This window comes from Labrus mixtus, chromosome 18 (assembly GCF_963584025.1).
Source record: "Labrus mixtus chromosome 18, fLabMix1.1, whole genome shotgun sequence".
In the NCBI taxonomy this organism is placed as follows: Eukaryota; Metazoa; Chordata; class Actinopteri; order Labriformes; family Labridae; genus Labrus; species Labrus mixtus.
This window is the reverse complement of record NC_083629.1, coordinates 21620999-21638170: the sequence shown is the minus strand read 5'-3', so window position 1 is coordinate 21638170 and position 17172 is coordinate 21620999. Positions and strand designations below refer to the sequence as shown.

At 41.5% G+C, this 17172-nt stretch overlaps 1 protein-coding gene across 3 annotated transcripts in view; it reads right to left on the bottom strand.

The window, feature by feature from the left end:
* Nucleotides 1-537: 537 nt before the first annotated feature.
* LOC132993379 (brain-enriched guanylate kinase-associated protein) overlaps nucleotides 538-17172 on the bottom strand; it is a 45341-nt gene continuing 28706 nt past the window's right edge. For all 3 annotated transcript variants that reach the window (XM_061063193.1, XM_061063192.1, XM_061063194.1), the window contains 3 exons: nucleotides 11169-11276; nucleotides 7444-7527; nucleotides 538-3857 (listed from right to left, as the gene is read on the bottom strand). In XM_061063193.1, the coding sequence (XP_060919176.1) occupies nucleotides 2319-3857; nucleotides 7444-7527; nucleotides 11169-11276 (1731 nt within the window). In that variant the 3' untranslated portion in view covers nucleotides 538-2318. The remainder of the gene's footprint in view (nucleotides 3858-7443; nucleotides 7528-11168; nucleotides 11277-17172) is intronic.

The window sequence follows — 17172 nt, the reverse complement described above, 5'->3', positions numbered from 1 at the left end:
TCCCGCTGCGATCCTCTGTATCAAAAGGATTAAGGTCCCTAAAAATAAACTGTGAAAAAGAATTTCCATCGAGGTCCATGATGCATTTCCAAACACCCATCTTTATTAAGTAAATAAACATACAACAAAAATATATAACCATGCATCAGACAGACACACATTTCGACATTTAGACAGCTGGCCTGATGTTCCTGGACAGAGCTGGAGGTAGGACAGGACAGAACCACTTCAGCCTCTTCATTCCGGGTCAAAACATTCAATAAATATAACACCAACTGAAACTGTATTAAAAAAGTCATTGTGTAATAACATCAGTGTGTGTCTTTATCCCATTTCAAACATTATGTCCTCTTAAAAAATACTATATATCCTCTTGATCCCTGTACATTACTTCGATTGGTTGCAAACTTTTTCATCTCTTTCGACGCTTATTCAGTGTGTGATTGAAGACTTTTCATGGTTAATGCGATGCAGTTTGTCATGAACATGAGTCATGTGTCGTAAAAGTGGTGATTCCTTTTTTAAAGTCTTTTAAAAAACAGCCTTAAAGCAGTTAACTGATCTGCAGGAATGGGAGAGGTAGAAGCATTGCCTTCCAGAAAAAATGGGATTGTGTCCTCTGCAGGGAAGAGCTCTCATTATGAAACTCATCCCAGTTTGCCATTCCTTTCAGATCTTTAGCCACGAAGGACAAAAACAAAACTCTTAAAGATCTAGCAGGCCAAAGGATGCACAGATGTGGGGGGGGGGGACTGTCATCATCAATCTCAGTTAGCATGTCTTCACCCCTTTTATGCACGTATATAAACACAGGCTTGGACTATTTTCACAGTGTTTCTCTAATTGAGCATGCTGGTATAAAAACAACACACTGAATGCACATGTTTGTTTTTGATCGGTTGTTTCTTTCTACCTTGCGAGTACACTTTTTTCCAGAACCTTTTGTGCAAACGTTGCAGAACTGCCAGCCAGCTTGCCCGGAGAATATTCCAATTAATCCCTCCAGAAAAACAAGAACACCCAGCACTTTTTTTTGTCTTTTAGTCTGTGACACTAGAGTTTGTATCAGGGTAGAGATTTGGCGGTGCTTGCTAGATTTTTCAGACAGGGATTAAGCATCATTGTTTTTAACTCAATGCAGACCTTCACTTAAATATATCCCCAGTGTAACAACAAACCTAATCCTTTGCCAATAAGATGTGTATGTCATGTCTGACAGGAAGAACATTTGCTGTAACAGTAGTGTACATTTATAGTAACAATAGTGAAGACATACATAAAGTATTTACACAGTTGTTAAGGCAATTTCACAAGAGTCCTGCTTGGAAGGTAACTACTGTGCAGCACTGGCTGAGATGAAATCATCCCAATTTAATAGAAAAATAAGAAAAATTCCATTTTGCACTTTAATCATATCTACAGAAAGAGTTCCGTTTCTTTTTAATGGCATTATAAAGTATTCATTTTATATTGTATACATTCATGTAAGGGCCAAATATTCCAACAAACAAGATCAGATATTTCTACGTTTCCAATTAACGGGGTTTGAAATCTAACACCAGGAAGGAACTCCAAACACAATTTTGTGCCTTGCTTTTATACAATACATGGAATTTAAATACAGTTCACCTTTTCAAGTTGGCATATCTCTTATTCAGCCAATGAATAAAAACACTTTTAGTCAGTGCTTTTTACAGATGCCCTCCCTGTGAAAACAATTGAGCTGCAAATGTGTTTTAACATCCTATTTATATGCATTATAAAGCATGCACTTTAAGAGAAAGCAGAGGATAACTAAATATTTTTAACAGCTTACAGTCAGCAGGGTCCACTCTACATAATGGATAACGCCCCCCCCCCCTCCCCTAAACATGTGTAATTAAGTCACTCCATTACACACGCTTTATTCCATTATCTATACTGTATATATTAGCGCAGGAGTTAATGGTCTTTTGCTGGTTTTACTAACAGTACTTTACTCCAAAAAAAAAAGAGCATACCGCACATTAAATTTATGTAGTCGGGTCTGTGCTGTGGTTTTATTCTGGTGGCTCTATATGGTTGTTAATATCAGAACAAAAACTTAGCTGGTTTCAGGCAGCAACACCTTTGCATGACATACAATATAAAAAGTGATGCAGACTGCGTTAAACGTGCCTTGGCAAAGAGATACATAAAACAACAACATCCTAATACCCCATTACACCAAGCATGTGTTTGCTGCAGGAAACTTTTGAGACAAACGGTACAATACAGTACGGTAAGTTAGGGAATCATAGTCATCATGCATAAAAATGGAAATCTTTGCTTTTTGCCACTCAGTTCAGCAGTGTACCGTAGAGCTGCGCCTTGGTCAAACTGTCCTTTCTCGTCAGTCCTGTGCTGCCAAATTTTTGGTATCTTGGAGACGTCTTCTTTGGGAGCGCGGGGCCGATGCTAATGGCCGAGCTGGAGCTTGGGCGGGGCCGGACACTCGGTCTGGGGCTGGGGTAGTGTTGGAGGCTTGATGCTTCGAGGGAGCTTTGGAGTAGGGACTCGGGCGAGCTGTCCGCACTCAGATTCACGTAGTCCTTCTTGGCACTGCTCGACGCCGTCGCTCCCCCACTGCTCTCCTGTGCTTTTGAGCTCCCTGAGAGGAACTGCAGACTGCACTCGGAGTCCTGACTGTCATCCTTAGACCTGTACAGCATTGAGGTTTTCTCTTGCTTGCGATGCTCCATTGGTTTCGCACTGCGGCTGGGCGAAGGGGATCCCAGATCGAAACACTGGTCCAGCGCACGACTGTGGAAGACGTCGTCCCCCTCCTGGAAGCTGCTGTAGAGGTTTCCCTTGACCTTGTTGGAGGGGCCCAATGCAAACTGGCGCTCGGAAAAACTGTACGGAGAAGCCCGGCCTGTGATGTTATGGTAAGAGAACGTGTTGATGTCTTCTACACTGAGCTGTCTCCAGCGGCTGCTTAGGTCATCCTCAGGGACCTGGATGTCACCCGGACTATCAAGGGCTCCGCCTCGAGTCTGGCCAAGTCCGGTGGTGGATCCCATGCTGCGAGAGGAGGCCAAGCGCGGCGTGCTGGAATGGTACGGTTCACTGAAGCATGAAGCTGTCCTTGTGTATGCCGGCGAGGTGACTTTCTGGGGGCTCCTGGAGGTCACCATGTGCTGGATACTCAGGGACTTGGGAAAGCTTGGGCTGTCTTTATCGTACGAGGATGTGCTTTTGCGCCCATAGTCCCCGCTGCCACCATCCCGCCACTCCATGTACAAACCCTGGTGGGAAGAGGATAATGTGCTGCTCGCGGTGGGCCCACAACCACCACTTAGTCCTCCCTTGTCATCCGATGCGAGGCTGAAGCTCGAGTAAGTGCTGGAGGCGGGGAGGCTGCCGGTGCCGAACTCATCTTGGTGGTGGAAGGGTGACTGAGGCTCATGGTGGGAGAAGCTTCCAGAGTGGTAGGCCTCCTCATCCGGGTTGCTGTCCGTGGAGTTCTGGGCGTGGAGATGGAGCAGGTTGGGGCCGTGTAGGTCGACGCTCTGCCTGCGCTCCGTATCCTGCCATCGTTCGGGGCAGTAGAGGGCCGTATCGCTGCAGTACAGGTCGGATGTTTTATACGCAATGCGGCGATTCAGGTGATCGGAGCTTTCTGTAGCTGTGAGAAAGTCTCCATCCTGCGGCTGTGGGCTGGGTGAGCGTGTGACGGGGCAACTGTTTCCTGGTTCTGGCTTTTCCAGGACCTTGGCTATTACGGCCGTGGGCACGGCATCAGCGTAATTTGAATGGGAAACCGCCACAGTGGCTCCACCGCCTCGATTATGTTTCTCCATGTGGGAACTGATACGTTCCTGGAAGTCCAGTGGAAGCTAAGACAGGGTAGACAAACGGGGGAAAAAAGACAAAGAAGTAAGATGATTTTGGGAAATAAAGTTAATACAGAAGTTCAAGTTTTCCAAAACAGCCTCAATAACTTATACAAAGAAACTTGAATCTTTTCGACAATTGCACTCTAAGCTTTCTGTGTCTGCACCAAAGGTATTTTTAGAGCCATTCCTCAAGGACGTTAATCTATAGCTCTGGTTTAGAAAGTAATTCATTCTCACAAAGTTCACACGTTCCAGACCAGTTTGTGTATCTTAGGGGAACTGCACCACTTTGCCCACCTAATGAACTTGTCAGAGAACTGCTGAATACAAGATTTATTTATTTATTTGTTTGCTTCCCATTTCTACCAACATGATCCTCTGTTTCATTTCATACATTTTCCTTTCAATTGTTGATATTAACTTCATCAATTTATTACAAAAAGATCATTAGGAGGGAAATCCATCAAATGCTTTTCATATATAGACATCCATACAAACTGTCTTTTTGTCTTTCTCTATCATCTCTGTTTCTCTTTCTTCCTCAAACGCTCAGGCAGACGGACGTATAATCTGTTTGATTGGTGCATGTATGAGGAAAAACTGTTCCTGTCAATTACAGACGGGTTCTTTGTGCCAATTAAAGCTGGTCAGGGTCGGTAGGAACTGTTCTTGCCACACTGATTTCTCTTTTTTCTCCTCCCTTTCTTAATCCTTTCATCTTCCTTCTCTTGCTCCAGTGCCTTCTCGACCAAAGAGTTTTCACTCGCTCTCTCTCTCTCAGTCTTCTTTTTTCAATGTCTCTTTATTCTGTCTACCATCAAACACGTATCAGCTCCACAGGGAATGGCTTAGATTCAAATTAAACCAGTGCTCTAGGTCTCCAGCTGGGAATAGAAAAAAAAAAGATAAAATACTGACTCGGCTTTGTTAAGAAATAGAAGCTCGCCTCGGCACAAAATAACCTGCATCTTTTTAAGTCAGGGCTATTTTTAGCTGCAGCTGCCTCTCCCAGAGGGAATAGAGATGGAAAGTAGGTGAGGCTGTAGGAGGGAGGGGGTAATATACAGTGTGTGCTCCAAGTAAGCTAGCTCAGCATTAGCTGCTATCTCAGGCAGATCTTAATTAAGAGTCACAAGGTTTAACAGTTTCAGTCCACGTGACAAGCACCCGTGTCTACTGGTCTTGCTCCATTTAAGAGTAGGGGGTCTAATGGGGCTTAATTGAACTGGCTTTTACTATCAATTCTCAACTACGCTCAAAAAATTAATTAATCATAATCAGCTTTTAAAAGATTTTTTACATTTCCATGACACAAACAGTTTCTCCTCTGATGGATTATTGGTCATTGATTAGCAATAAAATCACCCATTGTTTATGGACTGTGCTGAGCTGTTACCTTAATACATAATGCTGCCTTTACTGGTTCATTTTTTGTGCTTGTGCAGTTTAAAAATCATAAAAGTGGCAGATTTTTTTTTAAAAGGGTCTTTAATTTACCATAAAAGGAAATAAAATCAGTTTTCATTATTAGGTTTTTATTTGGATTTTGACATTTGAAAACTGTCATTAGCAGTTTTTCAGGAGTAGCTAGGTAGTGTACATTAATGCTAAAACCTACTGTTTTGTTATTAATACAGTAAAAGGTTCTAACATAAGCGAAAGAAGAATATTATACCTGTAATCTAAGACATGGATTCCCAAACTTGGGTCCAGGCTTCCCTGAGGGGGTAGAATGAGTCTGTAGGCCTAATCTGGTGGAATTTAATCAATGAAAACAATTATCGTTGATTTTATTTTTTGACTGCAATTTATCCCTTTTTTACAAGTGGGTCCTTGGGGGGCCTCTACTTGTTTTTAGATAGGGAGGGGCTCCAAGTAAAAATGATTGGGAACCACTGATCTCAGGCTGAAGCTACAAATGATTGTCTTTGGAGGAATTTCTCAACCAGTTGATGATTGATAAAATGAAAGTTAAAGAGGTCATATTCTGCCCTTTTTGGGGTTCGTATATTTAATCTATGTTCCTACTTTTGTACGTTCACAATAGCTAAAGTCTGAAAAAAGTGTCTGTTTTCATGTACTGCTCCTCCTTGCTCCCTCTACGCTCTGAGTCTGTCAGCTGCACTCTGTTGAGCCCACACTGTTAGACCCCACGTGGGCCAAGTCTGCTCTGATTGGTCTGCCGATCCGCTCTGTCGTTATTGGTCAGTTGCTCAGCACGGTTCTCGGAAATTTCAACATGAGCTGCAGGGCTTGCCACAACGAGCCAATGGACTTAGATCAGTGATCTCACACTGACAATGACGCCGCACTGACACATTTTTATGGAGGGGGGCTAGAACCGAGCGTTACATGCGGCTAATGCTACAGCTAACAGGAGGAGGTAGGAGAAGCCGCATAATATGGGACCTTTAAAGAGTATCATTGTTTTACTTAGTAGTTTTAGTTTTAAAGTGCTATAATGTTAGCATAGCAGTATGTATTGGTAAACTCAAAACCAATGTTGCTGGGTTGAACAACCATGAGTCTTTTTTTAATCGTTTTTAATCAACATTGTCTTCTTTTGTATTTGACTATTTCCTCAGCCTTAATGTTATCCAATAATTGTTTCTTCATCACGAATGAGTTGGTAGAACTTTTCTCCCTGTGTGCATCAGGTGTTGTCTCAAACCAGGTTTTCATTCATTCTTTCATGCATTATGCACCGCCAGGATGCAGACAGATGGCACTTCAGACAGCAGACCTTCATTAATCTGACTGAAAAGGCCATGAGCACAGTGAGTCCCTCTTATTGGGAAAACCACTCACCAAGGCTTTCAGTGTTACACAGACACAATGTTGGGAGCCGCCCTCCATTGCAGCAATAACACTACGAGAACAGTTCATTTGTACACTCAACATGTAAGCAAACTTTCAGGGAGGATGATGAATATCCATCGAGCCTAACCGAGGACACGTTTGCCAAAGCACACCACTTTGTATTCACTTTGTATTAGATGTTTTTTTTTGATTCTGAACTCACAGTTAGGTTAGATTTTGGTAGAAATATATTTCTTAACACAATTCTTAAAAAATACTTTTCTACAGTAATAGAAATTCTAGTGAAGAAAAACTGAACCATTGAAACTGGATTTGAAATGCCAGGAAAGTTGCTTAGTTGTTATGTAGTCTTTAGATGGGATATATATCGGTTGAAATTGGGCACATTTTCTAACGTCAGATTTTAAAAAAGGAAGATAATTTTAATTCCAGAAAGAAAGGTACAATATGGCCACTCGCACTCTTTATTCACATGTTTTTGTTGGCCTAGAAGTACACACATTAGATTAATTCTAGACTAAACATGATGAAATCAAACCTCAATGTAAACTATCTCAGTGTCAGTTGACTCTCTCATATTATTTTTGGAAAAAGTAAAATAAAAAAATCTACATTTTTTCTAAAGTTTAACAAAATAATGGCATTTCTAGTCTTTTCTCTGTCACCTTATATTGAAGACCGGGTCACTAAACCCCATATATACGCTGCAGCACAGATGGAAATTGAACCATTGTTGGCGTTGTAGCAGCAGTGTTGGGGAGCTCACCTCAGACATCTTGTGTGCTCTGTAGTGAGACTTGGAGCATTGCAGCAGCTGGGCTGCCAGGTTGCAGTCTTTCCTGTACAGGTCCTGTAAGAGGCAGAAAGAAATATCCTCAAACACATCATTCACACCATAAAAAGTCGTTTCATGTTGGCGGGCTGATGGCTTCGCTAAGCGTTTGACCAAGGGGGGATTGTGTTCCAACGCCTCTGAGAAAATCTGTCACACTTAAAATGTCAGCCTTCTAATTGTTGGGTAATTATTTTTTAATTATGGGGGACTTCAGGAGGGGGGGGGGGATAATTACACAGTATTACATTATAAATGCAATATTAGTGTGGTACTACATCAACAACAAATCTAAAATGTGTCCATTTATCATTGAGAGGTATTTATACAAGTATTACCAGTAATGGGAAAGCCAATCAAGAAGTCCTGGATGATTGGGGTAAAAATATTTGACCAATGGTGGTCAATGACCTACTGCATTGGAAACTTGGGAGTAGCCCATTGGATAAGGCCTTTCATTGATTTAGTGACCTGTCAAGTCTCAGGAATGAGTTCATCAATAGATGTTGGTAGACCTTAAAGGAAGAATGTGTGACATTTTAGACATCCAGTATGTCCTCTGTAAATGCCTCTCTGAGTCATGGCTGTTCACAATGAGTGAGAAGCACGAGTCCCGCTGACTGTGTTGTTGTCAGAGCTGTGTTTACATCATGTTTACACGGACGGGACGGCCTTGCGTATAAAGCTGTTTTAGTCAACGACTAGAGAAAAGAAAAATAACATACTCACTGCTTATTTTGATGTCTAGATCACAGTTTGTTTTGGTTTCACGCTGGTGCTCAACGGCGACATCTACTGAAAAAAGTCAAAAAGTCGCCCATCCTTCCCTGAATAAATTAGCATGTATCTCTCACCTTTGCAGTTCTATTTTATTGGGTGGACATACATGTTCTCATATGTAATGTAATCTCCTTTCTGCCCAGTAAAGTCTGAAACATGTCTGAAACTGTGCATTTAGTTATCTACACAGTCCAGCTCGGGGACGGTTTTGCAGCATTATTATATCTTTCTGTGTGCTTTTCCTTCTATAATGAATGTTGTTTTTTTTCCCCCTTAAATTTCAGAACAGAATGAAATGTTCGCCTACTGCCGCAGCAGATGGACATTTTAATTGTTTTTCTGTGTGTTCCTCAATTGCACGTGTGTGGGCGGTAAACGCTGGTTGAGCCGGCTTCCCTTTCCTTCCTCTCCTCTCTGAAATCCATCCACTTTTTAAAGGTCAGCTCTCAATGCTCTGTAGCCTCCCTGTGCCTCTCCCTATCGCACCCCCAGCCCTGACAACGCTTCCCCTCACATCAAAGGCTTCTTTTTGACACTTCAGAGTGAACGGTGACGGCTTTCTGAATCACTATTATGTCTTCTTGTCATGTCGCCGGGGGGACATTTGGGGCTACTGTAGTTTTCAGGGCACTTTAAATAGATCTTTAAGACCTTAGTGTGATGTCTTAGTTTATATGCATCGTGTAGTGTGTGTCTCCTGGTATTGTTAGCAGATGAATGGTGGCATGTCGGGTCTACAGTACTTATTATATTGTGGTTTTTGTCTTGTGTCTAGCTTAGTGAATATAATGTCTTTCTTCGGGCTAAACATAAACCTGGCAGTTATTTGGCATGTTTCTTTAGTCTATTTCTGTGCTCGTTTTGGTTTTGGTTTTGTCTCTGTATGTGGTTCATTTTCCTCCAGTTTGAAGTCTTCTTGCCTTTCTGAAGTACATTAACCATCATGCGTCACTATGGACGTTTTTGTCCATTTGGGCAAAAGTTTCCTCTTCATCTGGCCATCATTTTGGATGTGTTAGTGCATATGGCACACATTTTTGTAAGAAAGTCTCTCTCTTGACACATTTTTGAATGCAAATTTTTTATTTTTTTATTTATAGAACAGATTTATATATTTTCTACTTTTCTTTTGCATAAATCTCTTTGAAAAACTACCAAACATTCAATCATTTTTAGGAATTTAACCCTTTAATTGCCAGTTTGATTACTTGATGTCACTGTTGTTATTTATGGGGAAAAAACCCCACAAAAATTAGTTATTTTCCATATAACAAATATTTGGTGGCTGGGGGATTTGTTTTAAATCAGTCTTGGATATGTCAAAGATTATCCAAAATATTGACTTTGATGCATTGTTAGTTTTTGTGTAGCATCAGATTTAAAATGTAGTTCCCTGTTTGGACATTGGAGGGCGAAAATGTTCAATTTACAAAAACTGCTATAAAAATAGAACAGATTGATATTTTTTTCTACTTTTTTTTTGCATAAATCTCTTAAACAACTCCAACCCTGCTCAAAACTATCAAATATTGAATAAGTATCAGGAATTTAACCCTTTAAATGCCAGTTTGATTACACTATTCTGGCATTTAAAGGGTTAAATTCCTGATAATTATTCAATATTTGATAGTTTTGAGCAGGGCTGGAGTTGTTTAAGAGATTTATGCAAAAAAAAGTAGAAAAAAATATCAATCTGTTCTATTTTTATAGCAGTTTTTTGGAAGTGGACGTTTTTGTCCTTAGTGACTTAAGAGGGTATTAAATTAAACTGATGCCTGAGGGTTAAGGTCTCTTAATTTGCTGCTGCATCTCTTTGTGATCATTTGGTGTGTTTGGGGTCATTCATGTCTTAATCATTCTCTGATTGGTTGTGTATTTTGTGTTGTTCTCAAGTCATTTTTTGCTGTTTTTGCTCTGTGTCTTTTTAGGCTCTTTCAACAATCCACTTGTTATAACCTACTGTAGACTGAATGGTTGTACCGTTTAAGATGAATACAAATAGAATGTATTGTATGCAGTATAAATGGAGTTGTTTTCCCAGCAGGGTGTGACATATTTGAAAGCTTATTTATTTACTTGTTCCAGTGTGATAGGCAGCACATTCAAAGCTTTGCCCCCCCCCCCTGGAGGAAGTGTCTGACTGGCTGCTGACTCCGATGGGAATGAATTCTCTTCCCACTCAAAATGAACCTTGACTCCAATCAGCTTGGCTGGATCTTGCGGGGGGGGGGGGATCAGGGGATTCTGAAAATACCCTATAGCTCAGAGGTGCTGAAAACTACCATTGACCTGGGAGAGAAGATCTTACCTAACCCTGTCCTGCAGTTGAAAATCACTTCAAAGAAAATGAATTGCCACATGCCCTGAGCTCAGAACAAACGCAGCCCTGGCTCCGAGTTCTGACCGGCATGAGGATGCCCATTGATTCCAGTATAATCACCAAGGAACACCCCGTGGCTCAAAGTTAAATCCTTTATCTGCTGTGGCTCCTCGAAGCACAAATATACAGGACTTCTTTCGAAACACATTGGATGTGAGACTTAAGCAATAGTTTGTTCACTGCCAATGTGACTGAAAAGTGTTTTCTCCAGAAAAATACACAGCTTTCTGAAGTGTTATCATTTCAGTTTTCTCAAGCCAACTGTTGTTTTTCGGTGCTAACAAGGATGGATTACTGACCAGCTGAGGAAAGCAGATGCCCCACGGCCCTGGATCTCTGTGGTCATGAAACCCCCCCCCCAGGCTATTGCTTATTTTGTTGGCCTGAAGGGCGATTATAATTGCCCAAGTGGAGTCTCATGACTTAGAGGATATGTGTGCAGTGCCGCCAGAGGTTTCAGTGGGAGTCTGAGTTTCGGGTTTCATCCCTGGATACTCACATTGTCCTCTCTGAGTTTATTAATGGTGATCTTGGCCTCCATCAGGTGGTTGTTGAGGACGATGATTTCCCGGCTGAGGGCTCTCTTTTCCTCTTCGTGGTGGTGGGACTGCAGTGAAAGAGACAGAATCGACAGAAGAAGAAGAAAAAAAAGGATGATCGAGTTAGACATGATAAGAAGAAGGGCAGGAAGTGAAAGGTGAGAGGAAAGGGTTTGAGTGTTGAGATAACAAATAGAAATATGAGGGAGACAAAGTTGGAGGAGCAACAGAGGAATAACAAGATGATAGAAGAGGAGGAGGAGGGGGGGGGGAAGAAATATGGGAGGAAGAGTCGTAAGTCACTATCAGTGTGAAGGCAGTGCCAGCAGCGGGTCTTAATTAAAAGAAGATTACACTTGCCAGTGTTCATATCGTATCAATTACTCTGGAAGAAAGAGAGAGAGGGATAGAGGAAGAAGGGGGAGATAAAGTCGAGAGGAAAATAAGAAGAGTGAGACAAGGAGGAGACAAATGAAACACCCGTTCTATTTTCAGTGTTTATTGTCAAAGATATTCAGGACTGACTTCTCGCCCCTCTAACAGTGAAGCCTGACGATGTCGAGGTCGGCTGGTTGGATGGCTCCGTCTCTGCAAGTTTCTATCTCGACATCTATTGTCTTTATCGTCCTGTTCATGGTGCACAGAGGATTATAACTCGTGATTTTGGTGGCCCGTCTTGCATCAGTATCATCATCAATCATTATTATGATAGCGTCAATTCATAAAAAGTGTTATCTCGAGACGCTTTACAAAAAGAGCATATGGACATAACATGCAGGAAGGATCTCTCCTTTGTATTCCTCGCGTTCCTGTCATCCACACTTCCTCTCCGCTGAGGTGGAGGTCGGAGCAGGTCGTGCACGAATGAGGACGGCGGCGGTTGTGGGGACGACAAGGTCCGATGGGCGTCGGGGCAGGAAGTGGTTGTGTCCTTGTCAAAGTGTAACTTCTTTTTTATTCGTAGCTTTGCTATCATGAACTGTTTTGGAAAGTCAAACAATACGAGCGTAAAAGAGAAAGTAGTAACATTGAAAGTTAAAGTTGTTAATTAACCCGCTGCCTCTGTTACATCGTGACGTATTGTTATTCAATTTTTGAAGAGTGAGAATCAAACCAAGGACATCATTTTATTAAGCTAACCCTTGCACCTTAGTAAGACAATTATAGCGAGACAATTACCTCCGCTTAACATAAAATTAACACAATTAATGATCCGTCCTTTTTCCATTTCATTTATTATTTCTGCGATAAAGTTTCACATTTTTCGAGAATTCTCTGTTTGATTTTTTTTTTTCAGTGAGCCCGAAAGTCCGACCTCCATTAAAAGATTTTCACCAGCTGTGTTTGGTCAGGGGAGAAATGAGGGCACAGCTTGATGACACCCAGATGCACACACACACACACACACACACACACACACACACACACACACACACACACACACACACACACACACACACCAGCCAGCTCTGTCTCTTTCTATTCCGTCATCATTTTGGGCCATTTTGCCTCAACGAGATAGGACAGCTGAAGAGAGAAAGGAAATGTTGCAGGGTAGAGAGTTGGCGGGTGACATGCAGCGAAGGGCCGAGGTGGAATTCGAACCCACAGCCGCTGCGCTGAGGACTGCAGCCTCTGTATATGGTGCACCCGTCAAAATCGCTAAGGCTATTAGCACCATAACTTCAGATTTCATTTGTTGCACGCGTGAGGAGGAAGCTTGATGTTAGTTTTGTTTAAATTCATTTTTCAACACGAGGAGTTTTTGCCACAGACGAGCAGAAGGGGCAGAGGTAGCGGGCAACGTGCACTTGTGTGTGTGTGTGTGTGTGTGTGTGTGTGTGTGTCTGTCTGTCTTGTTAGTGATTGCATGAAACTCTCAGCTCTCGAGTGTGAATGTGTGATCAGCATAGAATCTGTTAAATTTGAGGGGCCGGTTCCCCAATTACAGCCAAACAAGCTGGAAATCGGCCGACTCAGGTCAGCACCCGGGAACAACTGGTGCACCTCTAGAGGAAAGACAACAAATTGATCTGGTCCATTTATAACAGCTCATAAAACAATATCCTCAAACCAAAAGCAAGCGTCAACTTTTCAACCAACTTCATGAACATCATGCGGCTGTTAGCAGATTTTCTTGCTAGCCGTGTGCTGGCTCGACTGCACTGATTGGTCATAGCGTAAAGTCAGACCTGTGTTGCCAAGCACAGATAGGAAGTGTAAGATGTTAAACATAAGATGTTTCATTGTAAATTACAAAATCTCTATGTAAGCTGCAGTTAACTTTGCATCTTCTAGTTGGAGAGTAGTTGGTTTTTTTTTGGCTTTTAATTTTTTTCTTTCTTTCTCTCTCTCTCTCTCTCTCTCTCTCTCTCTCTCTCTCTCTCTCTCTCTCTAATTGTGAGACTTACACGGCACCAGTTGACAAATGAAGCTTTAAGCACTCATTCCACCTCCCACTCTTCTGTTTTCTAATGTCCCGATAGCGGGTGATTGTTTTTAAAATACAGGGGTGTAGAGCTCATCTAATAGGTGGCAATTAATGTCAGTTAAGCAGCAGGCCTGCATTGATATTCAAATTCTAATTCTGTTAGGGTCTCGTTAATCTGCCGTTGAGACGTGCCCGCTTCCTGTGCACTTTGTCTTTTGCTCACTACTCCAGATTTCTATTCATGTTTTGTTGACAATGAGGATGGCCCTATTTAAGGACGTTTTAAAAGCTCAGAAATTTAACTGCTCCCTGTTCAGACATTGTTAAAAAGAGCGTGATGTAAATCCTTTCAACACTTGGAGCCTGTTGAGAAGGGGTGTGACGATACACTCAACCCACAAGACGAAACACTGTTTTGGAATCGGCATATTAAAAAAAATTCAGCTAACCATGACTCAAACTGTAAATTTTTAACATCATTTAAAAATCATGATTCTTAAAATATAATTATGAGATTAGATTACTGGATTTCTTATCACTTACTACTATTTTTTTTTCTTGTATGAGCTTTGACAGTTTTGAATACGTTAAACAAACCCCGTTCATTTACTGGATGTGTGTGTGTGTGTGTGTGTGTGTGTGTGTGTGTGTGTGTGTGTCGGCACTGGCTGCACATGCACACATCTTCTGATGAGCTGTGGATCACATGCCACCCGAAACAAACAAGTTCAACATCAGACTAAGTCATGATGTCTGCAGCTCTGCATCGACTGTATGTACTGATATCACAAAACAGTTTTCACCTCCATGAGAAAAATCGTACCGTTTTAATCTTGTGACATCTCGTCACACCCCTCCATTGAGTCTTCAAACTCTGACGATGAAACTACATATACATAATGTTATCAATATTCCAGTAATGAAATGTCATTTGTATTATTACAAACCTTCCAAAGAGAAGTTTATCATCATATTTATAATTTAATGCCATTATTTAGAGAGAGAGAGAGAGACAGTGGGTAAAGTCAGACATTGGGGAGAGAGAGAGTGAGGGAATGACATTGTACTTTATTTAGTACAAAGTTTTCATCAACGATTGGATTATGATCAAAATTACAAAAATGCGATTAAAGTTGTGCACAAAGAAATATGGAGCTGTGCAGCTTCAATAAATGTGAAAGCACAACACTGTTGCTGTCTCCTTGTTACTGTAATCCTTAAGTCAAACAAGCAGGTTCAAATTCAATACCTCAATCTTCTCCATCGAAAAATCCCTTTTGTAAACATTGTAATTCAAACTTGGAGAGCTATATTTGAAACCGCCAGCTTTTTGGAAGCAAAAAAAAAAAAAGTCACGATAAAATTGTGCAATTTCAAAGCTAATCTTTCATTTTGAAGCGGGAGGAAATCTCTTCCCGTTCCTGTAGCTGCTGACTCTGATAACTTCCATAGATCCTGTAATCTTCTGGATCGTTTTTACACACTGATGTGTGAGACAACAGAGAGACAACCTATAGTTTAAAAAAAACGATCTCAATGTGTTTGATATGATGAACAAGATCATGCGCTGTATTTCGGATGGAGGCAGGAAGTGTTATTTTAATTACAGCGTTATTATCACAGCTGTGCACACTGATTTTTTTTTTTTTTTTTTTTTTTTGCTATCTCCTCGAGTCACACTGTGTTGGACACACAGCCAGTCACCAAGACGCTTCTTATCAGTTTGTGCCACACAGAACAGCGTCAAGGAAAATTAATATGCAAATTTGGACTATCATATCTTAAGGAGATTGACCCAGTGGAGGAGGAGGAGGAGGAGGAGGAGGAGGAGGAGGAGGGGTATTGTTCCTCATCACAAGGCGGCTCAGAGACTCACTGCTTCCCTCTTTTTGTCTTTTGACCAGTATCTATGCACGCTTGTGCTAATTACTCAGCAAACAGATGACCGCGATGTTTGGACACACTTTGAAAGCCGACTCAGCGAACTGAAGGTCTCTTCTCTCCCGATGCATGATGAAATAAAACAGTAACAACAGACTGAAAAACACAAAGCCTTTAGTGCTTGTTTCAATTATTGATCTGAAGGATTTGTTGAATTGAGTGCACAGTGTATAGAAAGTGAAAAACTTCAGCTTTTTTTTTTTTTTTTTGTACGACTTCACCCCAATTTGTTTTATGTATTCAGCCGGAGATTCTGCCTCTCCACTGGACGATAAATGAAGCCAGAGTCCCATGAGATGCAATTACCGAAGACTGCGGTTCACATAGGAGAGCAGAAAGCTCAACTTCAGTTAAATACAGTCTTATTTTTGGAGGGGGGAACAAGTATAGATACAAATATAGACTTTCTAACCTCAATAAAAAGGATTTTCAAACGCAGACACCAAAGATAACCACCGCCCTGAACACGAGTTTTCAGATTTTTTGTTTTCAGACGTTGGTAAGAAGTCGGTCGCTTCAATAGAAGTATACAGATAAAAGAAAATCTCCAGCCAGCAGGACTTAAAGAGATTTCTGTGCAGATCTACCTCCCGTTTGAGAGGATTAATAGTTCATATACACCTCAGTTTGTGGCTGATGGAGGTGAAAGATTAATAGGGTGGCCGCAGCTCAGTTGGTAGAGTCGTCGTCGAGGGTTTGATCCCCAGCTCCTGCAGCCACACGTCGATGTGTCCTTGGGCAAGACACTTAACCTCCAAGTTTCTTCTACTGCTTTGTCAGCTGCACATGAAGGTGTATGAATGTGATTAGTTAATACTGATGGACACTTTACACAGCAGCCTCTGCCATCAGTGTGTGAATGTGTAGGTGTGACCTGCGGTGTAAAAAGCACTTTGAGTAGTCAGAAGTCTAGAAAAGCGCTACACAAGCTCACATCCATTTACCAAATCAGACAAAGATAAATAAAGGTAAGTGAAATGTTTGATGTCATGAGACAAATTTCACTCCTGACTCATTAACTGAGTTTTCACAGATTTTTTTTTTTCTGAAAGTGAAGTGAGCCTCTTAAGGAACAGTAGTGCCGTTTCTTTTCCATCACTGTGGCTACAGGGAGACGCTGCGGTAGCTTACCTACAGAGCACCTATTCATGCTGACAGCCCTAGTTAGAAAAAACATTCTTCTGTAACAATAAAATAGTTTTACACCACTGGCTGCTTATTCATCGCCTGGACGTTTCTTTTTCTTCTTTCTTCTGCTCCACAAAGAATTAGGAGTAAATAATTACCTCACACCTGCTGGGTTCACTCTGGTGGTATTCTCCCGTGTGTCATTTTCATACAAGACTCATGCTCAGTGACAGTGGTGTAAACGTGACTAATTAGTGCACTGCAGGCCGTGCTGCTGATTCAGAGTCAGACATTCATGCTCAAACTCAACAGGATTTTCTCAAACGTCCCTCGCTCCACACGATGGCTATAATTCAGCTATTACAACGTTATACATGTTATACTTATGGGGATTTATCATCTACAACTTTTACATTTGGTTTAAACTCCCATGATCCTCCTTGTCTCTGTTTACCCCTCCACCA